The sequence below is a fragment of the Stegostoma tigrinum genome, chromosome 17 (assembly GCF_030684315.1).
Source record: "Stegostoma tigrinum isolate sSteTig4 chromosome 17, sSteTig4.hap1, whole genome shotgun sequence".
Classification (NCBI taxonomy): Eukaryota; Metazoa; Chordata; class Chondrichthyes; order Orectolobiformes; family Stegostomatidae; genus Stegostoma; species Stegostoma tigrinum.
Genome location: NC_081370.1, coordinates 36312248 through 36335392, shown reverse-complemented (window position 1 = coordinate 36335392; position 23145 = coordinate 36312248). Strand labels below are relative to the sequence as shown.

Genomic DNA, 23145 nt, shown 5'->3' with positions numbered 1-23145 from the left:
TCCACCCACTGAGTCCAGTCTGCCATTCAAAGTGATCATGGTTGATCTGATACACCTCAACTCACTTTCCTGCTTTTCCCTATAACTCTTGATTCCCTTTAAGGTTAGAAATCTATTTCTGCTTGAATGTACTTAATGAGCCAGCCTTGAAAGACCTCTGCTGTAAAGAATTCCAAAGATTCATGATTTCCTGACAGAAAAAAATCCCCATCATCTTTGTCTTAAAAGGATGCCCCCTTACACTGAGATGATATCCTCTGTTCCTAGGCTGTCCCACAGAGAGGAAAACCGTGTGATGTCCCCTAAGATTCTTGTGCTTCAATAAGCATTTTTGCATTTTGCTAAACACCAAACAGTACAAGCACAACCTACGCAGCCTCTCCTCATAAGAAAATCTCTCCATACCCAGAATCAACATAGTAAAGCTTCTCTGGACTGCCTTCCATGCCAGTCAATCTCTCCTTAGATAAGGCAACCAAACCTGTGTACGGTGTTTTAGGTGTGGTCTGACTAGTCAATATGCAAAGAACAAAGCACAAAGAACAACAAATAATACAGCACAGGAATAGGTTTTTCAACCCTCCAAGCCTACGCTGACACATTTTGCCTTTCCATATTAAAACTGTCTTCACTTACAGGATTCCTATCCTTGTATTCCCTACCTATTCGTGTGTTCATCCAGGTATTTCTTGAATGCTGCTATTGTGTCTGCTTCCGCCACTACTTCTGGCAGGACTTTCCAGGCACTCACCACCCTTTGAGAAAAAACGTGCCTTGCACATTTCTTTTAAACTTACTCCCCTGCACCTTGAACCTGTATCCCCTAGTAATTGACTCCTCCATCCTGGGAAAAGACCTCATGCTTTTCACTCTGTCCATGCCATTCACAATCTTATAACCTTCTATCAGGTCACTACTCAAACTCCCATTCCAGTGGAAGCAAACCCAGTCTATCTAATCTTTCTTCATAGCTAAAACCCCTCATTTCAGGCAACATCTTGGTAAACCTTTTCTGTACCCTCTTGAAAGCATCCACACCCTTCTGGTAGTGTGGTAACCAAAACTGTGTGAAATAGTCCAAGTGTGGCCTAACTAAAGTTCTGTAAAGCTGCAGCATAACTTGTCTATCCTTATACACAATGCCCTTTCTAATGAAGGCAGGCATGCCAGAAGCCTTTTTTACTACCTTATCTATCTACGCTGCTACCTTCAGTGATCTGTGGACCTGCACATCCAGGTCCCTCTGCATATCACTACTCCTAAGGGTTCTGCCATTCACTGTATAATTTCCACCTGAACTTGACCTTCCAAAATGTATCATCTCACATTTGCCCAGATTAAACTCCTGCCCATGCCTCCAACTGATCTATAGGCAACTGTATACTCTGACAATCCTCCTCACTATTTGCAACACCACCAATCTTTGTATCATCTGCAAACTTACTAATTTGACCAGCTACATTTTCCTCCAAATCATTTATGTAGATCACAAACAGCATAGATCTCAGCCCTGATCCCTATAGAACACCACTAGTCTCAGCTGTCCATTCCAAAAAGGATCCCTCCACCACTACATTCTGGCTCCTATGACTAAGCCAGTTCTGTACCAGTCTTGCCAGCTCAACCCTGATACCATGCAACTTCACCTTTTGTACCAGTCTGCCATGCAGAACCTTGTCAAAGGCTTTACTGAACTATACGAATATCTTGCAGGCTCCACCCCTGCCTCTTTCACCTGTCTGCCTCCTCTCCACCTATCTTCTTTATCCATCTTCTATCCGCCTCCCCCTCTCTCTATTTATTTCAGAATCCCCTTCCCCCATTTAGTGACGAAGGATGCTGTAGGTTGCAGAGAGACATAGATAAGCTGCAGAGCTGGGCTGAGAGGTGGCAAATGGAGTTTAATGCAGACAAGTGTGAGGTGATGCACTTTGGTAGGAGTAACTGTAAGGTAAAGTACTGGGCTCATGGTAAGATTCTTAGTAGCGTAGATGAGCAGAGCGATCTCGGTGTCCATGTACACAGATCATTGAAAGTTGCCACCCAGGTTGACAGGGCTGTTAAGAAGGCATACAGTGTTTTAGCTTTTATTAACAGAGGGATCGAGTTCTGGAAGCAAGAGGTTATGCTGCAGCTGTACAAAACTCTGGTGCGGCCGCACTTGGAGTATTGCGTACAGTTCTGGTCACCGCATTATAAGAAGGATGTGGAAGCTTTGGAAAGGGTGCAGAGGAGATTTACTAGGATGTTGCCTGTTATGGAGGGAAGGTCTTACGAGGAAAGGCTGAGGGACTTGAGGCTGTTTTCCTTAGAGAGAAGAAGGTTGAGAAGTGACTTAATTGAAACATATAAAATAATCAGAGGGTTAGATAGGGTGGATAGGGAGAGCCTTTTTCCTCGGATGGTGACTGTGAGCACGAGGGGGCATAGCTTTAAATTGAGGGGTGAAAGATATAGGACAGATGTCAGAGATAGTTTCTTTACTCAGAGAGTAGTAAGGGTAAGAGTAGTAGATTCGCCAACTTTAGGTACATTTAAGTCGTCATTGGATGAGCATATGGACGTACATGGAATAGCGTAGGTTAGATGGGCTTCAGATTGGTATGACAGGTTGGCACAACATTGAGGGCCGAAGGCCCTGTACTGTGCTGTTATGTTCTATGTTCTATGTTCTATCCCATTTATCTTCCCTATTGCCTGCTGAATGTAGATGCTAGTACTTTGGTGATTCATGTATTCAACTCTTTTGCCCCACTTAAATAATATTCAGATCTTCTATTCTTTCTGCCTAAATTCATAACCTTACATTTGCCCACGTTATATTCCCACTGCTGAGATTTTGCCCCATCACTCTGCTTGTCTATCTCTCTGACACTTTAACATCCTCATTAGTTGCCTTCCCACTTATTTTTGTGTCATCTACAAACTTAGTGATTGTACATTCACTAATGTTATCCAAGCCATAATATATATTGCAAATAATTGTGGTCCTAGCACTGATCTGTGTGGAACTCAACTAGTTACAGGTTGCCATCATGAAAATGCGGCCTTTGTCCTAACTCTACCTTTTATTCGTCAGCCAATTCCCTGTTCATGTTAACATACTGAAATAACTGCACAGAGGCCGGCATCCCATCACCAATTCACCCTTTATTTACTTGTGCATGGTACACTGGCTGTAGCCAGCCAGCTTGGAGTCAGCCCTTGAACAGAGGAGATTCTGAATCTCCTGGTTTTATTGGTCTGCCACTGCTTTCCTGATTGGGGGCGGGGGGGGGGGGGGGTGGGGGTAAATAAAATCAATCAGAACTGCTTCTAAGGAAGGGTCACCAGATCCAAAATGTTAACTCTGATTTTTCTTCACAGATGTTGCCAAATTTGCTGAGCAATTCCAGCGACCGGTGTTTCTTCCTGATTTATAGCATCTGAAGTTCTTTCAGCTTTTCTGGTTGGCCCATGTTAACATCCCAACCATAGTGCTTGAAGCCAACAAGGTCAATGTACTTCCACTCTCTACATTCCTCCCTCAAGTCCAGGGATGTAGGCCTGGTCTTTGGCTTGTAGCTTTTCCTGCGACATTTTTGTCCCAGGTCCAGTTCCTCTGACATGGGTGGTATGTACCAGACTATAACCCACCTCTTGCATCCAGAGCATCTCGGAGGAGTTCCTCCTCCTCCTCCTCCTCCTCTTTTGGCAGTAACAGTATGGAGACTGCATCAATCTCAGATTCCGATGTTTGCTTATTACTAGACGGAGGGGAAAGAATGTATGGTTTCTAACAGGCCTCCTGGCTATTCTGCAGAGCAGGTGTGTTTTTCTCCTGCTCTGTTTACGAGGTAATTTCAGGTGATCCACATGTTCGACTAGGACACTATCACCTATCCGAACTTTGTAAGTGATGGAACCAGAACTTGCGTCGACTTTGCCTCTTACCCATACAGGGCCATTTCCATGGTTCTGGCACCAAACTTCAAACCCCAAATTAAATTGTCTCTCTCACTTAGAGGCAGCATTGGCATTCCTGTTGCTATTTCTGCCTGTCCAATTGGGCCAACACTACCCCAATACTGTATGGAGAGGCAGAGGCATCACACGTCAACACTCCTCTCATTTCAGATTGTAGTGGCCCAAACCATAGATAACAATTGTTATTTTTTACACTTCTGTAAAGGCTACTTCACCATTTCCAAGGCTGACCCTTTCTCAATAGCAGGTGTAAAAGGTGCCAAGATAAACACTATATTATGTATGAAATTTCCGCAATAATTCATGAACCAAAGGAAAGATCTAAGCTCCAGTTCAGACATGGGAGCCAGGGCTCCTTTGATCACCCTCAGATTCTCTTCCAATGGGTGAAACCCGGTTTTGTTGACCCTGTAACACAAGTACATCACTTGAGATGCCTGGGACAAACGGTTTTCTCTTCTAAGGTGGACGCCCACCTGGGAGAAACGTTTAAGCACCATGTCCAAGTTCTCTAATTGCTTTTCATTGGCCTTCCCTGTTATTAGTACAACATCCGGATAAATGGCAACCTGGGGTTGCCCTTGTAACATGTTCTCCATAGTCCACTGGTAAAGAGTGCAGGTTGATGATACCACAAATGGAGGTCTTGTATATTGATATAAACCCTTGTGGGTATAATTGTAGCATACTTCTGGGACCCCTCATCCAGTTGCAATTGCAGGTGGGCGTGCCTCATGGCTAGCTTTGTGAAGGATAGCTACCCCCACCAACTTTGCATACAAGTCCTTTACGCAAGGGATTGGGAACTTAATTGACTGCAAGAAGCAGTTTACCATTTGCTTAAAATTTCCACAAAGGCAAACTGAGCCATCAGACTTTACAATCAGTAAAACTGGTGGACTGCACCAGTTTGATGATTCCTTCGCTCTCCAGTCTTCAGATTTCCGCCTCTACTTTTGCCCACAAGGCAAATAGCACTGGTCTTGGGGGAAGAAAAAAAAAATCAGTCACGGAACTGCTTCCAGGTCAGCATGTAAAGTGCCTTTGGCCCCTTTGATCTTCGCAAGCCCTTCCCAATATACTCTTCGGCATTTCGCTAGGACATCCCTGACGCAGCCATTTTCTGATCAAAAAATGTTGAGCTGGTCTAGGTGAATCTCTAACCAATTCTGCCCAGGAGGCTTTGGCTCGAACCTTTTACTACCATCAGTGGTAACTGCACCAACTACTTCCCATAGGAGGCCAGAATCGAAGTCATACCCTTAATCTGCAACGATTCCCCAGTACATGTTCTCAGTCTGGCTGAGGCCTTGTGCAAACTTAAGGGTTGGAATCCTGAGCAAATTTTGAAGATGGAGTCTACAACCACAGGTAGAGCTGTGCCACTGTCGACTTCCTTCGGAAATAAGGGAACTGGGTAACCATTTATCCAAACATCAATTTTAATCAGTTTTGATTTGGATATCATTAAGCAATTTAATTGTTCCAACCCACATTTAGGAGGACTTTCCATTGTGTGTGCTCTACTGGATACTGGTCTATGAGCTTTCTTATCAAGCTAGGCCTTATAGGACTCCTTTGCTGTCTCGGGTCCACATGTAATGACAAATGACAATGGCTTGCCAACCCAGATCCTGAAATACTTTTTAGTGACTTGGCAGAGGCTCAGCTTTGTTGTGGGTTTTGCTGTGGGCTCGCCTAGGGTCCATCTGCTCAGGAATATAGACTGCATGAGGCTCTATACTCAAGTGGTGTTCCCAAAGCCAAGTCAGAGAGGTGAGGATTTCTCCTTCCATTGGAATGCCCTGTAGTTCCCATGCTCCACTTGCCACTTTTTCTACAAAACCAGCTGCAGTGTCTGTTTAAAATCCAGCTGGGCTTCAGCTAATAGGCACTTCTGCATGGTAATGTCATTAATCCAACGTTCCAAATGGTCTCTCAGCATCTCATTCAATGTTAATGCAAAATCACATGCCTCTGCCAATCATCTTATCCTCGTCAAAAATCCCAATACAGACTCCCCCCATTCTCTAACAGAATAAAACCAATAGCATCTCAGAATTAGAGGTTTGAGGTTGTAATTTTTCTTAACCAACTCATCAACTCTTGAAAGGTTTTAGTACCTGGATCCTCTGGGAAACTTAAGCCCTTTATGACCATGAATTCTGTAGGTCCACATGCAGTCAGAAGGATTACTTGTTGCTTTTCATCTCCCCTAATGTCATTTGCCTGGGAAAAAAAAATCACATTCTTTCCCCATACTGGGCCCAGTCTTCAACAACAGGGTCAAATGAGTCACGCTTCCCAAATAAAGGCATGATGCCAGAAATACTTACCCTTTCTCCAAGATAACTGTTGCAAGTGAATGTTCTGCAGGCATGTCTGGTTTTCTCCTGTCACCACTGAAATAACTGCAGAGAGGCTGGTATCCCATCACCAAGTCAACCTCTTTTTACTTGTGCACAGTACACTGGCCGCGGCCAGCTAGCTTGGAGTCAGTCGCTTGAATCAAGGAGATTCTAATCTCCTGGTTAGATTTTGTATTTGAATATTTTTGGCCCACACACGTGCAGCAGTTCCTTCCCACAAACCCAGAGCGTCTCCAGTTTACACATACAGAACATCTCCAGCCTACACATGGCACCTTTTGCCTACACCATGTCTGACCGTGGCGCTGTCAGACCATGCACAAAGGCTCAGTCTAGTGTCTACACAATGGCATGGAGGCTGCATCCCACCAACAAGTCACTCTTTATCTTCTCAATGCACAGTACACTAACTGTGGCCAGCCAGCTCAGAATCAGTCAAGTGAAATGATGAGATTCTAATCTCCTGGTTACATTGATCAGTCAGGACCTTTCCTGATTGGCTCAGGTTAACAACCCCATTCAACAACCTCATGATTAACTAGGTCAACCAAGTTGCAATCAACCCCCAAACCATAGGCTTTTATTGAGTAGACTTATGTACAGTAACTTATCAAACGCCTTTTAGAAATATAAGTAAATTACATCGCCAGCTTTGACTTTATCCATCCTGCTTATTACTTCTCAAATAATTTCTGTTTCAGACAGGATTTCTTCATGAATCTTCCTGAATTTTATAGTGTATTTCTCACAATTGAAGGACTTCAGATACAAGAAAAAGTTAGAGATTAGGCTTATTCTCCTTGGAGCAGAGAAGATTAAGAGGTGATCTTATTGATGTGTTCAAAATAATGAACAGTTTTGACAGCTGAAGAAAGATATTCTTTCTACTAATGGGTATGTCAGTAACTAGGGGTCATGATTTGATTGTCAGCAGGAGAGCTAGGAGTGCGATGACAAGAAACTTCTGAATTGTTAGGATTTCAATTGTGCTGCTAGGGACAGTGGTGGAGATGGATTCCACAGGAAGTCACAAAAGACAGGCGAAGAGATGGAGAGTGGAACTAGCTGGTGGCTCTTTCGGGAGCAAGTACAGACATAGTGGATCAAATGCTGTCTTTCTGTACAATAAAATTCTATGTCTCTATAAGTGCTGTACTATCACATCCTAAACCACCCCCTGTTTCTTGTCTCTCTCCCTTTTCAATAAGGTGGCTACATTGCATATTTCCAATCCTCTGTGATTATTCCAGAATCTAAAGATTCTCTGAAGATTAATGCCAGTGCTTCCACTATCTCTTTAACTATATCCTTTAAAATAACAAAATGTAACTCATCAGGTCTAGGATCTTGTCAGCCTTTAACCCCCTTAGTTTCCTTATACACTTTCTCTTGAGTGGTAGTTATTGTTTATTTTAAATTTCCCCCTTTAGCCTCTTGATTATTTGATATTTTTAGAATGATATCAGTGTCCTATTAGTAGCAAACTGTAGCACTGGGATCCCACAGGAAACAATGTTGGAGTCTCAACAATTTATGACCTATATTAGGAATAGAGTGTCTTCTAGCTAAATTTGCTGATGATACAGATAGTTAGGAAAGCAGGTTGTCAGGAGGATACACAGAATTTGCCAAGAAATATAGGTAGGCTAATTGACTTGGCAAAAGTTTAACAGATGGAGTATAGGACGGGAAAATATGATCTTGTCCGTGTTGTTCACTGCGAAGAATAAAAGAAGTGGAACATTATTTAAATGCAAAGAGACTGCAGAATATGACAGTAAAGAAAGATTTGAGTATACTTGTTCATGCATCAGAAAGAGCCAGCGTACAAGTAGAGAAAATGAATCGATAGGCAAATAAATGATGGCCTTTACCACAAGGGGAATAGGATATAAAGGTAAAGAAATCATGCTACAACTGAACAGGGTATTCATGAGACCACATCCTATTTCAGATGGAAAATTTTGCATTAAAGCAGTTTAAAGAAGCTTCATTAGTTTGATTCCTGAGATGCAGGAGTTGCCTTAGGGGAAAGGTTAACTAGGTTCCAATCTCATTGGAATTTAGAAGAATACAAGTTGATAATTTTGAAAAATAAGATTCTGAGGGGCTTGATGAGTTAAATGCTGGGAGGATGATTCCCCTCATGGACAGATCTAGAACTAGGGAGCGCTGATTCAGAAGGAATTGCCTCCCATTTGAAATGAAGATTATGTGAATTTTATTATCCCCATGACTCTTTAGTTTTCAGAATTTTCTAGTTCAGAACAGTAAAGACTAGGTTATCGAATATATTCAAAGCTGAGTAAGACAGCTTCTCATCTACAACGGTCTTGATAGTTATGGCAGGCTGAAAATTGAAATTAAAGCTATGATCAGATTGACCATGATTTTATGGAATGTCAGAGCTTGAGGGGCTGAATGGCCTACTTTGATTTCTTATGATCTTATGTTCAGTGACTACTCTTTAAAAGTGCCTTATTAGCTGTAAGTCACACTGTGGGTCTTTGAGGGTGTGAAACATGCTTATAGAATTGCAGATCTTTCATTGTTTGTATGCATTGTGGTATTAGAAATGTTACTGCTTTTCTCAGGATAAGAGAATTGGAACTTCAGAAGATTCTCAGAGAAGAGGCTGAAGAAAAAGCTGCTGATGCACTGCAAAGTGCAAAGGAAGCAAAGACCAAGGAAAAGGAAGCTATCATAGCCAAAACCCTTGAAAGCAAGAAGGTTAAAAAAGCTTTGGAAGACATGACTACAGCTGATGAAGAACTGACCAGTGCTAGAAATGCAGCCATCGAAACAGAAGGAAAATTACTGGAATCCAACAAAAAATTAGCTGAGGTGAAAGAAAAATTATCTTTATCAGAGTTTGCACTGTTTGAGCTCCAGCAGAAAGTCAGTGAGGACAATGAAAGGACAGACGAGGATAGGAAGAAGATGATGTTGGCCTTGGAGATGGCGGAGAAGAAAGTAAAGATGCTTGAGACAAAGACCCGAGACATGGAGAAGAAGATAGAGGAGACCGAGCAATTAGTGGCTGTTGCCGAACTGAAAGCTGCTGCAGAAGAACAAAGAGCCACTGGGTTTTTGGCGGAGTTGGAGAGAGTCAAAGAGGAGACTGAGAGGGTGAAGGAACATGCTAGGGAGTCCTTACTAGATTCCTCCAAGAAAATGTCTGCAATGGAAGATAGAGTAGCCGAGGTTACTGAGATGTTGGCTGCATTAAAACATAAGGCTTCATCAGCTCAGTGTAGAGCAGCAATGGCAGAAGAAAGACTATTGGCTATCTTGGCCAGCGCAAAAAGGGCTATGAAAAAAATAAATTTTCCAGCAGGAAATGCAACTGAAGGAATTCGGGTAAGGACCATGTTTTCAGTCAACATTCTTCTAGAGTTTAACAAGATGTGTGCAATCCCTATTAAGTTGTGGATGCTGGGAAACATTGGTACTTTTGTGACTGACAACGAGTGATTTTTAATTTGGTAAGAGTACTAAGGAATATGGAGGAAAGGTGGAGGAACAGAATTCCATTACAGATCAGCTATCTAATTAAACAGAGAGCAGTTTTAACAGACTAGCTTGGATTGTTTCCATTGTTGCTAATTTATTTTCCTGTAGGCTATATCCTTGGGTTATTTTTTGAATTCTGTTCTGATTTTTTAGAGGCTGTACTGATGTAGTAGTGAAAGTGCTTGTCAATTGAAAATTTGTGCCCTGTCGAGCCCACTGAGTGTGATTTTCAGCTGTAGAGCCTGATTATTCTCGGTGTTCCGTTTCCAATAAGAATGAAAGCATTTTGTAAGAAAAAACTGAGCTAAAGGGTTCTATATGCACCAGACCTGGTTTGTTGTTTATGGAATTGCGTAGCTCTGTCTCTCCCTTTCCATTGTTTGGCACCACAAGTAATCCTGTTTTGCAGCTTTACAAGATTCGCACCACATTTATAGTTATGTCTAATGCTACTCCTGAAATGTCCTCCTTCACTCTTCGTTGAACCAGGTCTTATCTCCTGGCTTGATGGTATTGGTAGACTGCGGAACACTAGGCACAATGTATTTGAGTACAATTTTGCTGCTGCTGATGGCCCACACTAGATTTGAGTTACTAGATCTGTTCGAAGTCCATCCCATTTAGCTCAGTGGCAATGTTACACAACATGATGGAGTGTCATCTCAATGTGAAGATGAGACTTTGTCTCCACAAGAACTGTGGTCATTCTTACTGATACTGTCATGGACAGATGCTTTGGCAGCAAACAGATTGGTGAGTCTATGTTCCTATGTTCTTGTCTCTTGTTTGCTCAATCACCACCAGCCACAGACCAAGGCTAGTAACTGTATCCTTTTGGACTCAACCAGATCAGTCAGTAGTGTTGCTGCTAAACCACCCACGGTGATGGAGATTGAAGTCCCCTATCCAGAGTACATTTTACACCATTTATACTCTCAATGCATCCTCCAAGTGTCTTCATCATGGAGGATCACTGATTTGTCAGCTGAGGGGAGAAGGGCAAGTATGTGGTTATCAGCAAGGGGTTTCCTTGCCTATGATTGACTTGATGCTGTAAGATTTCATGGGATGGAGTCAATGTTGAAGATTCCTAGGGCAACTCCTTCTTGACTGTATATCATTGAGTCTTCTGCTGGGTCGGTCCTGCTTGTGGGACAGGACATGATACCAGGGATGGTACTGGTGTTGTTTGGGACGTTATGTATAGGGTTTGATCACCTGAGTATAACTGTGTCAGGCTGTTGCTTGACACATCCCAGAGTCCTCACTCCAAACACAACCAACGGCTGTTGGTTTCTCCTTATCCAAATCATGGCTGGATAAGGTGAAACCACACTCCACAGTGCAACCTCAAACCACAACATACCAAAACATCAAACTGCACCAGACCATCCCACATGAAACTCCATTTCACAGCAAACCACACCATATTAAATTAAACCAGACCACAGAACACCAGACCACACAATGCCATACTGCCATATCACCCAACACAGAATCAAACTACATCACACTACACTGTATTCTACATCACAACATTCAATCCACCAAAAGACACCTGAAACATGGAAAGAAAAAGAATAGGAGTAGATCTTACACCTCCTTGAGAGTAGTCCATCATTCAGTAGAACAAAGCAGATCTGTACCTCAACTTCATTTACCCTCATTGATTCCATATCCCTCAAAATTGGAGGAAAAAATTCAACAATCCCAGTCTTGAATGTTCCAATTGATTCACAGCCGTGACAACTTTTGTTTGCAGGGGAGATAACATTCCAGGTTTCCTCTGCCATTTCTATGAAAAATGGCTTGCTAACATCACACCTGAATGGTCTGGCTGTAACTTTAAGGTTATGCCCTCTTTATACAGAATATCTCCCCCTGCCCCCAACACCATCACTACCACCACCACATGAGATGAAGTAGTTAATATCAACCCTGTCAAGTCCCTTATCCGACCTTGAAAATGGATTACCAGTCAATCTTCTAAACTCAAGGGATTCTAATCTATGTTTCTGCAACTTCTCAGTATAATTTAATCCTTCTAGCCCCAGTACAATACCGGTGAATCTAGTTGGAAGTGCTGTCTTTCATTTGAGATGATATCATCTATCCTCTCAAGTGACTGTTAAAGACCCCACACCCGTTATTTGAAGAAGACCAGGGATATATCCAAAATGTCCTGTGCAAATATTTATTTCTCAGATAACATCACAAATCAAACAGGTTATCTGGTCATAATCATATTCCTGTTGGTGATATCTTGTGTGTAAGTGTCTAGTTACTGTGCTTCAAAAGTACTTCATTGACTTTAATATGTTTTGGGATTTCCAGAGGTAGAGAAAGGCTGTATGTAAATTAAAGCTCTTTTAAAATTAGTAATTAGTGGAGAAAGTGTACTGTAAGAGATGTTCGTCATAGTCTGACACTCTACCAGATTTGCATAATTATAGTTAAGACCCGTGCGAATATTGTGCAACATCTATCTTGTTCCAGATAGATAACAGTAATAGCAACGTTATAACAGGGCTTCTCAGAATGGGGAGGGCGTTGCTGGACTCCAGTGGGTTCTGAAACCGAAATTTTGGGGTCATGGGGTCATGAGTTCAGAGGCAGCAATGACTGCCATGTAGCTTTGACGCTTCACCACACTTTGAAGGGTCTTCTGACCCTGCCCCCTCTCTCATAATTCTTCACCGCCATCACACCAACTCGCTTTCCCCACCCAATCTCCCAGAGGGTCATGGCAATTTTCAAACCATGAAATGGGATTGCAGTGAGAAAATGTTTGGAAAGCACTGCCTTGTAATAACATTCACTGTATTACATAAACAATATTTTAATGTGTTTCCTGTTTGTTTTTAACATTTTAAGTGCAATTTAAAATGTTATGAGGAGGGTTAAGCTGAAGTACATATACAGCAAGACTAAATAAGACAATCCTATTTTAGGAAAATAATCTGCTCCATCCACAGTCTCTCAGCAAATTTTCTCAGGGCTCTTCTATCATAGCTGTGGAACCACCACACCAACCTGCTAAATTACCTTCAAATGACTGACTGTTTATGTGGTGACTCTCAGTGCTCACCACCACATTCCCAAGGTCAGTTATACTTGTTTCTTAAATGTTGATTAAATTTCTTGCCACCAACACCTTCCACCCAACCTCAAGTTCACTTGGACCATCTCCAACACATCCCTCACCTTCCTGGACCTCTCTGTCTCCATCTCAGGCAACCACCTAGAAACCGATATCCATTACAAGCCCACCGTCTCCCACAGCTACCGAGAATACACCTCCTCCCACCCACCTTCCTGCAAAAATTCCATCCTCTATTCCCAATTCCTTTGACTCCACCGCATCAGCTCCCAGGATGAGGCATTCCACTCCCATACAACTCAGATGTCCTTGTTCTTCAAGGACCGCAACATCCCCTCCCGCAGTGGTCGAGAACGCCCTCGACCATGTCTCCCGCATTTCCCACAACTCATCCCTCACACCCCGTCACCGCAGTAACCGCCAAAAGAGAATCCCCCTCATCCTCACATATCACCCCACCAACCTCTGGATTCAACGCATCATCCTCCGACACTTCCGCCATCTACAATCCGACCCCACCACCAAAGACATTTTTCCATCCCCACCATTGCCCACTTTCTGGAGGGACCACTCTCTCTGTGACTCCCTTGTCCGCTCCACACTCCTCTCCAACCCCACCACACCCAGCACATTCCCCTGCAACCGCAGGAAGTGCTACGCCTGCCCCCACACCTCCTCCCTCACCCTCATCCCAGGCCCGAAGAAGACTTTCCACATCAAGCAGATGTTCACCTGCACATCTGCCAATGTGGTATACAGCATCCGCTGTACCCGTTGTGGCTCTCTCTACGTCAGGGAAACCAAGCGGAGGGGTGGGGGACCGCTTTGCTGAACACCTACACTCGGTTTGCAATAAACAACTGCACCTCCCAGTCGCGAACCATTTTAACTTCCCCTCCCATTCCTTTGGCGACATGTCCATCCTGGACCTCCTGCAGTGCCACAACGATGCGACCCGAAGGTTGCAGGAACAGCAACTCATTTTCCACTTGGAACCCTGCAGTCCAGTGGTATCAATGTGGATTTCATAAGCTTCAAAATCTTCCCTCCCCCACTACATCCCAAAACCAGCCCAGCTTGTCCCCACCTCCCTAACCTGTTCTTCCTCTCACCTATCCCCTCCTCCCACCCCATGCCCCACCTCCATCTCCTACCTACTAACTTCATCCCGCCCCTTGTCCTGTTCGTCCTCCCCGGACTGACCTATCCCCTCCCTACCTCCCCACCTACACTCACCTCTACAGGCCCCATCCCTGCCCCTTTAACTTGTCTGTCTCCTCTCCACCTATCTTCTCCTCTATCCATCTTCAATCCGCCTCCTCCTTTCTCCCTATTTATTCCAGAACGCTCTCCCCATCCGCCTTTTCTGATGAAGGGTCTAGGCCCGAAACATCAGCTTTTGTGCTCCTAAGATGCTGCTTGGCCTGCTGTGTTCATCCAGCTCCACACTTTGTTATCTCGGATTCTCCAGAATCTGCAGTTCCCATTATCTCTTAAAAAAAAGTTTTGCCTGTTTAGAATCGCTAATTTTAAATTCTCAATCAATGTATTGTGCCAACAGTTGCCTTGATTTTCAGTAGTGCCTTCCCTAAAATTCTTCAAACTCTAGCTCCCTACCCTGCCGTTCTCTTTTAGGTCCTTAAAACCTACCTGTTTGGTCAAGATTTTAGCCACCTGTCCAAGTATCTCACTTAGTGGATAGGTATCAGTTTTTTTAAAAAGGAGGTATACTTGTTAAATACCTAGAGATATATTGGTCCATTAAGAGCAGTCGGTAAATGGAAGATATTGTTGTTTAATTATTCCAGATGCTAAAGATAATAAGGTATATTGTGCCAAGGTGAGTAAATTTAGTATCTCTGCAGACCATTTACGATTGTTTGAATGTTAAATCATGTTAGAGGGCTGAATGTCTTCCTCCTGTTATGATTTCTGATACATGAAGCTTTCAGTGACCCAGTATCAGGAATGAATGAACAGGTTAGAGCAGTAGAAAAGAGAAGACTGGGGACTGTCCTGATAAGAGGTCATTCAGATTATGCAAAAGGGACATGTAGTCAAAGCTTTTTATCCTGCACTCATCAGGACTGACATAAGAAACAAAACATTTGAAAGGGAAAATAAATTAATACACCATGAGAAGAAGGTGCTGAATGATTGGACCATGTTAGCATGGAGATGTAGCAGGAAGCGTGAACTGTTGATTTTAGCTGGAATAAAAAAAGGCTAGACAAGACAGGTAAACTCTGATTGATCAAGGCACTCTCATGGGGAATGACACAGGAATTGGCAAACTCCAAACCTTTTCCTGAACTGAATCTTGCCTTGAACAAACAGGTTCCCTTGTGTGATTGAATGTAATTTCTATCACTCACAAGGGCATCGCACTGCAAGGTGGATTGATAATATTAAATGACACTCCAGGGTACTACTTAGCACAATCAGGATTATTTATTAAATGCTATCTAGGTAGCAGGATCAAATCTATAGTGATGTATAAATTTCATTGCCAGGGTGAAACTAGTTTGCAGGCCATGCATCACAATGACTGGCAAACCATAAACTGTCCGTTTGACTATTTGCTGCAAACTACATGTCAATGCTGTTGAAACAGCCTGTGGTCACAAACATCAGAATACTAAGTCCTACGTTAGATGTAATTCTGCCTTTGGATAGCATTTACAAAATAATTTTGACTGATGTTAAGTAATTGAGTATTCCCTTAATATCTGACAAGATTGTAAACACTATCTTCTGGAAGGTGCTAGGTGTCCGACTTAATCCACAGGGCATTCTGAAACCTACCTTTGTAAGGAACAAAAACTATTAGGTGTTGGTTTCTTTCACCAGGGGTTTCTGAAGATAGCTCTGCATGTTGAAACGTTGCTGGTAATTCTTGGATCATAGGAATTGGGTACTTGTTTAGCGTGTTAGCTTTGTTGACTACCTTAAGGTCAACACATAGTTGAAGTTTGCTGTTTCTTAATCATTCAATGACTAACTTCAATATCCATGGTGATGAGTTATTTCCTTCAATAGTAATATATGCTTCTAGTTATTTCAACTCCTGTTACACTTGAGAATGTCACTTTATTACTCGTCACTACTGCATTTGCATTGTCCATTCTTGTAGCAAATAAGTAGGCCATGAATCCCAATATTCGTCAATCCCAAGGAGTGAGTGGATCTCTCAGCTAAAGAAGGAAAGTCACTGGAACTGATAAGCTTAAGCTATTCTCCATCTTCACAAATTGCTGCACTTAATGCCTCAGAGTTCTGTAGAGATGGCAAACCAGTTTCTATGCCTAACCAGCAGCTTTATTAAGAGTACTTTTAATATATCTGCTCTCAAGGTTGCAGCTTATTGTTTGAGTTTAGTTTCCTTTTCTCTGCCATCCATGAGCTGCAACTGTAGAAGAAAGCAGCTCATCACCACCTTCTCATAGCCAGTTAGGGGCAAACAACAAATGTTGACCTCGCTAACAATGCCCGTAGATTTGTTTTGCATTTGCTCACAAGTTATGGCTAGCATTTATCGCTAATTGTCTTGAAACAGAATGACTTGCTAGACCATTTTAGAGAGCTAGCAGTCAACCATATTGTTTTGGGCCTGGCCTGGCAGATTTCCTTTCCCCCGAAGGACATTGTGAATCTAATGGGTGTCTATGACAGCCAATAATGGTTCAATAGGGCTCAAATTTATTTTTTTTGACTACTTGCAAGTTGCATCAAGTTTTTTTTTGGAGGGATTTTTGCTGCAAGTTTAATAAAGATTTTTCACTGCATCTTACCAACAATTCCTCATTAATTACTTCCCCCACCCCTTTATCTGATTCTATTCCATTATACCATGCACTATCCCTGGGACAACTTACCACACATTAGATATCCATTGAAAAACCAGTATCCCTTGTACCAGTGCCATCTTTGAAAGACCACTGTGCACTCAGACAATTGTTAGCAATACAAGAGTTTCCCCTCACAGGCAATGTAATGGCGCAACAGCCTTAAAGCTACGATAACAAAATCGGGCCTGGTTAGTACTTGGATGGGAGACCACCTGGGAATACCAGGTGCAGTAGGAAAGAAGCCTACGGTCATACTAGTCTGAAAACGCCTGATCTTGTCTGATCTCAGAAGCTAAGCAGACTCAAGCCTGGTTAGTACTTGGATGGGAGACCACCTGGGAATACCAGGTGGAGTAGGAGCCTTATAGCTACACTGCCCACGGAACATAGCCAGCCTGGCTGACTCTCTCATATTTACTATCCTATTCTCTCAAATTGTTGCTGTTTAACCTCAATGCCACACACTTTACATGTCCTTATACTCCTCTGTCCCAACACTCTACCTAAGTCACCAACACTCTGTCCCAGTGCCCACTGTAGACCCTTATCGGAGAAATGTCACATATAGTCAGACAGTCAGATAATTCCAATATGAATTTTTATTTACAGACATCAAAAGGGAACACAAGCAAAGCCAATTGAGGCTTCAGCTCACCTCCATAATATAAACCTAATGCTGGCATCATGACCAACAACTATTCCATGACAGTCTTTGCAGACAACTGCCATATACTGGAAAATGTGCCAGTCAGGTCCTGTCTGGTGTGTAGTACCTGACACAGCTGAGCTCTGTCATGGGGAAGGAGGAGAGGTTGTTCTCCCTAATGTACTGGTGCTCATCTTTGAAAGACTGCTTCCCCAGTTCCCACAGTTGCCCAACATCTAGCACATTGCCTTCATGCCTTCTCCATCATGTGCGAGGATGACATGCACACTGTCTGGAATATAGCGAAGGTGCCCTCTCTTCCCCATCACCACCACCAGCACCACCAAAGCCTTGGTCGAAACATGAGCAGCATTGTAACTGTGCTTCACATCAAGGGCTTGTACAATGGTGTCAGGATTCATTGTTGCAGTCGTTCTTGAGTTTATCTTGATGGATTGGGGAGAGTTATTTAAAGGGATAACAGTGGATAGGCAATGGCAAACATTCAAGGAATGCATGGGGGAACTGCAACAACTGTTTATTCCTGTCTGGCACAAAAGCAAAATGCACAAGAGGGCTAATCCATGGCATACAAAGGAAATTAGAGATAGTATCTGATCCAAGGAAGAAGCATACAGATTAGCCAAGAAAAATAATATGTCTGAGGATTGGGAGCAGTTTAGAATTCAGCAAAGAAGGACCAAGAGGAAAATACTGTACAAAAGTAAGCTTGCAGGGAATATAGAGACTGACACTAAGAGTTTCTGTGATAGGAATGTCCTTATTCCTTCTGTAATAGGTACATGAAGAGAAAGATTGGGGAAGACAAATGTTAGGTCCCCTACACACAGAAATGGGGAACCCCTACAGATAATAGGGGACAAAGAAATGGCTGAGCAACTGAATAAGTACTTTGGTTCTGTCTTCACAAAAGAGGACTCAAATCAGATACCAGAAATGTTGAAGAAAGCAAGATTTAGTGAGAGGGAAGAATTGAGGGAGATCAATATTAGTGCAGAAATGGTGCTTGGAAAATTGATGGGATTGAAAGTGGATAAATCTACAGGGCCTGATAATCTGCATTCCAGGTTACTTAAGGAGGTGGCTCTAGAAACAGTGGATGCATTGGTGGTCATCTTCCATGATTCTGTAGACTCTGGAACAGTCCCTGCAGATTGGAGGGTAGCTAATGCCACTGAAATACTCAAAAAGGGAAGGAGAGAGAAAACAGGGAATTATAGACCAGTAAGACCAGTAAGTGGGGAAAATTTCTGAATCCATTATTAAGGACTTTATAGCAGAGAAAGCAGTGGCAGGATCAGACAGAGTCAGCATGGATTTATGAAGGGGCAGTCATGCTTGACAAATCTGTTGGAATTCTATGAAGGTGTAACTAGTAGAGTTGATAAAGGGGAGCCAGTTGATGCAGTATATATGGACTTTCAGAAAGTGATTGACACAGTCCCCCATAAAAGATTATTGTGCAAAATTAAACTGCATGACACTGGGGGAAGCATATTGAGATGTATAGAAAACTGGTTGGCAGAGAGGAAACAAAGAGTAGGAATTAATGGGTCCTTTTCAAATTGGCAGGCAGTAACGAGTGGGATGCCACAGAGATTGATGCTAGTACCTCAGCTGTTCATGATATATATTAATCATTTGGATGAGGGAACAAAATGTAATTTCTCGAAGTTTGCAGATCACACCAAGTTTGGTGGGAGAGTGAACTGTGACCAAGATGCAGAGATCCTTCAGCGTGATCTGGACAGATTGGGTGAGTAGGCAAATCAATGGCGGATGCAACATAATTTGGATAAATGTGAGGTTATTCACTTTGGAAACAAAAATAAGAAGGCAGATTACCGTCTAAACGGCTGTAAATTGGGAGAGGAGAGTATGCAGTGGGACCTGGGTGTCCTTGCGCATCAGTCGCTGAAGGTAGCATGCAGGTGCCGCAGGTGGTAAAGAAGGCAAATGGTATGTTGGCCTTAATTACGAGCGGTTTTGAGTACAGGGGCAGGGCTGTGTTGTTGGGTTGTACAGGGCTTTGATGAGAACACATCTGGAATATTGTGTTGTTGGGTTGTACAGGGCTTTGATGAGAACACATCTGGAATATTGTGTGTAGTTTTGGTCTCCTTTTCTGAGGAAGGATGGTCTTGTTCTCACGGAAATGTAGCAAGCGTTTAACAGGCTGATTCCAGGAATGGCTGGCCTGATGTATGAGGAGAGATTGGCTAGGTTAGGATTATTTTCACTGGATTTCAGATGAATGAAGGGGGATCTCAGAGAAATTTATAAAATTCTAACAGGACTAGACAGGGTAGATGCAGGGAAGATGTTCCCGACAGTGGGTGTGACTAGAACCAGAGGTCACAGTCTGAGGATTTGAGGTAGACCATTTGGGATAGAGATGAGGAAATATTCCTTCGCCCAAAGAGTGGTGAGCCTATGGAATTCATTAACACAGTAAGTAGTTGATGCGCAAACATTGCGTGTATTCAAGAGGCAGCTAGATATAGTACTTGGGGTGAATGGGATCAAAGTTTTGGGGAGAAAGCAGTATTACGCTATTGAGTTGGATCGTGATTACAGGTGCAGCAAGCTTATAGGGCAGAATGGCCTCCTCTTGCTCCTATCTTCTATGTTTCTATGCTTCCTTTGTTCTCTGGTTTCCATTTGTGTAAGGCACCTGGACCACCAAAGGCACCAAGTACATGATAATGTTCCAGGATGCAGGAGTTGTGATTGTTGCCAGGCTAGTAGTGCACATGTCCAGGAAGTGGTAATGGTGATTACAGATCAGCTGGACATTAATTGAATGGAAAACTTCCTAATGATTAATTCTGCATGATAAAGCCCTCTCAATGCCATGTGTGGGCAGTCAATGGCGCCCTGTACCTGGGGTATACTAGGTATTTGCCTGAATTGACCTGCCTGGGCTACATTATTAGCCTCATCATCGGGAAACAAAATGAACAGGTGTGATTGTGCACAGTTGACATCAGTCACTTTCCTGGTGCACATTTGTTCGTGCATAATTGAGTCATCCCACACAGATCATCCATTGGAAGGAACTAGTTGCATAGAAGTTTAAAGAAACTATTAGTTGTGTTCTCCCACTCCTGCAACCTTCAGGTCCTACACCAGCATCTGGAATAATTCCAGCTGGTCATCAGGTACCTGCTCTGATTTACATGTCAAAATATCCTGTTGTCCAGCTTGTTTGATGTATTTGGTAAGCAGAAAACTGAATCTTTATGAAGGCACTTGCAGCATTAGTAAAGGCATTTAACAAACTGTAATACCCTTAATTGATTATTCACCACTGTCCAATGGGAAATTTGCAGCTGTACTTGGCAAGTTGCTCCCAGTGTCGAGATAAGCCTTGCCTGAACCTGCCACATATCTCATCATAGATAATAAAGTGTGGAGTTGGATGAACACAGCAGGCCAAGCAGCATTTTAGGAGCACAAAAGCTGACGTTTCAGGCCTAGACCCTTCATCGGGTCTTGGCCCGAAATGTCAGCTTTTGTGCTCCTAAGATGCTACTTGGCCTGCTGTGTTCATCCAGCTCCACACTTCGTATTCTCGGATTCTCCAGCATCTGCAGTTCCCGTTTTCTCTGATCACATATCTCATCATAGTGTGCACACATCACTCAGAGCCCTATAGGACACCACCAGTCTGCCCCATCACAATTAGGCTATCCTTTAATTCCAAATTTTTGGTGAATTCAAAATTCACTATCTTCCACGATGGGAGTCAAACGCTTGTCCCCAGAACAGTAGAGCTAGTGTTCTGAAATACTAGTGCAGTGACATTGTTACAATGTCACCACCTCCCATTTAACAACACACAGAACAGAGCAGAGTTAACAGACAAACATCATCAAATACCAAGCAATTATATGCTGCAGGCCGTAAGTTTGAGACAGAGATAAAATGACAGTTGCTGTAAATGGAGCATGTTGCACATGTTCATTAGTCTTGTCTCTGTCATGGGGAGGGGCAGCATTGTGCAGTGGGAGGGAATACATCCGTAAATCTATAGTTCCCATGCACTTTACCATTCCTCCTGCTGGAATTCAGCAGCTACTTTATTTGTTTAACATGGAGAATGTTGTGTAGGAGCCTATCTTTAGATGGCATTGTGGTTTTGCCGTAGTGAAGTATTTATCTGGATCTTGACTTTGTATTCCTTGGATTGGATTCAAAGTTTAAAATGAGTGACATGTTTGATCATTTTCTTGATTTTGCCTGTTCATTTTTTTCCTGACGTTTAAGCCTGATCACAGCTGGAGTGTTGTATACAGTTCTGGACTGCCAATTAAAGGAAGGGTATTAGACCCAGGGAAAAGGGGCAGATTGACTTGGACTGAGAGCACAATATTTATAAAGAGTACTTGAGGCTGTTTCCAATCCTGTGTGACATTGAAATAGTAAATAGAATGCACTATACTGAACTCCTAGCTACACTATCCCAATTCTGGCCTCCTGAGCAACTGCACTTCTGGCGTCATGCCTTCAGCTGCCTGGTTTCTAAGCTTTGAAAATCCCCTCCACCTGTCTCTTCTCCTCCAGTACACTTCTAAAAAAGCTACCTTTTTGACCAAATGTTTGGTGACTTGCCTTTACAATGAAATTTTGTTTGATAATATGGCCATGAAGCAGCTTGGAATGTTCCACCATATTCAAAGTGATTTATTTTTACAAATTGCTGCTGTTTTTGCCCCACTATTAACTGACATTCAGTCATGAGGAGCAGGTTTGAAATAAGGTGACTGATGTTTGATCTGACATTTGATCCGGCTCTAACATGGGTTCTTTAGGTCTTAATACAAGCTCAAGTCAGATTTCTTAGTAACTGTTAAGCTTTATTAATTATTACTGTTCTTAGAGCCGAGGGGTAGGCAATGGCCTCGTGGTATTATCACAAGACTATTAATCCAGAAACTCAGCTGATGCTCTGGGGACCCAGGTTCGAATCCCACCATGGCAGACGGGAGACATGTCAAGCAACAGCCTGACATAGTCATATTCACAGAATTGTACCTTACAAATAACGTCCCAAACACCACTATCACTATCCTTGGATATGTCCTGTCTCACTGGCAGGACAAACCCAGCAAAGGGGGCGACACAGTGGTATACAGTCGTGAGGGAGTTGCTGTAGGAGTGCTAAACATTCACTCTAGGCCCCATGAAGTCTCGTGGTTTCAAGTTAAACATGGGCGAGGAAACCTCCTGCTGATTATGACATACGTTCCTCCCTGTTTGAACAGCACTTAGGCAAGGGCACAAAATGTACTCTGGGTGGGGGATTTCAATGTCTACCACCGAGAGTGGCTTGGCAGCAATACTACTGATCGAGCTGGATGGATCATACAGGTGCTGAGGGAGCCAACAAGAGGGAAAACATACTTGACTTCATCCTTACTAATCTGCCAGCTACAGTTGCATCCGTCCATGACAGTATCGGTAAGAGTGACCATCTCACAGTCCTTGTGGATACGGTATCTACCCAGCAATGTGGAAAATTGCTCAGGTATGTCCTGTACACAAAAAGCAGGATAAATCCAACTTGGCCAGTTACTGCCCCATCGGTCTCCTCTCGATCATCAGTAAAATGATAGAAGGTGTCATCAACATTGCTATCAAGCAGCACCTGCTCAGAAATAACCTGCTCAGCAATGCACA

General features: G+C 42.9%; 2 protein-coding genes and 1 pseudogene across 7 annotated transcripts in view; all 3 read left to right on the top strand.

The window, feature by feature from the left end:
* The window catches only part of LOC132210674 (tropomyosin-1, isoforms 9A/A/B-like), a 42793-nt gene extending 33259 nt beyond the window's left edge, over nt 1-9534 (top strand). Inside the window, exons 5-6 of the mRNA XM_059651842.1 lie at nt 8930-9464; nt 9526-9534. Coding sequence (XP_059507825.1) covers nt 8930-9464; nt 9526-9534 — 544 coding nt within the window. The remainder of the gene's footprint in view (nt 1-8929; nt 9465-9525) is intronic.
* A 44-nt stretch (nt 9535-9578) lies between these two features.
* mrvi1 (murine retrovirus integration site 1 homolog) overlaps nt 9579-23145 on the top strand; it is a 158306-nt gene continuing 144739 nt past the window's right edge. For all 6 annotated transcript variants that reach the window (XM_059652082.1, XM_059652079.1, XM_059652081.1 and 3 more), the window contains exon 1: nt 9579-9695. In XM_059652082.1, coding sequence (XP_059508065.1) covers nt 9600-9695 — 96 coding nt within the window. In that variant the 5' untranslated portion in view covers nt 9579-9599. The remainder of the gene's footprint in view (nt 9696-23145) is intronic.
* LOC125459572 (5S ribosomal RNA) lies at nt 17038-17156 on the top strand (annotated as a pseudogene).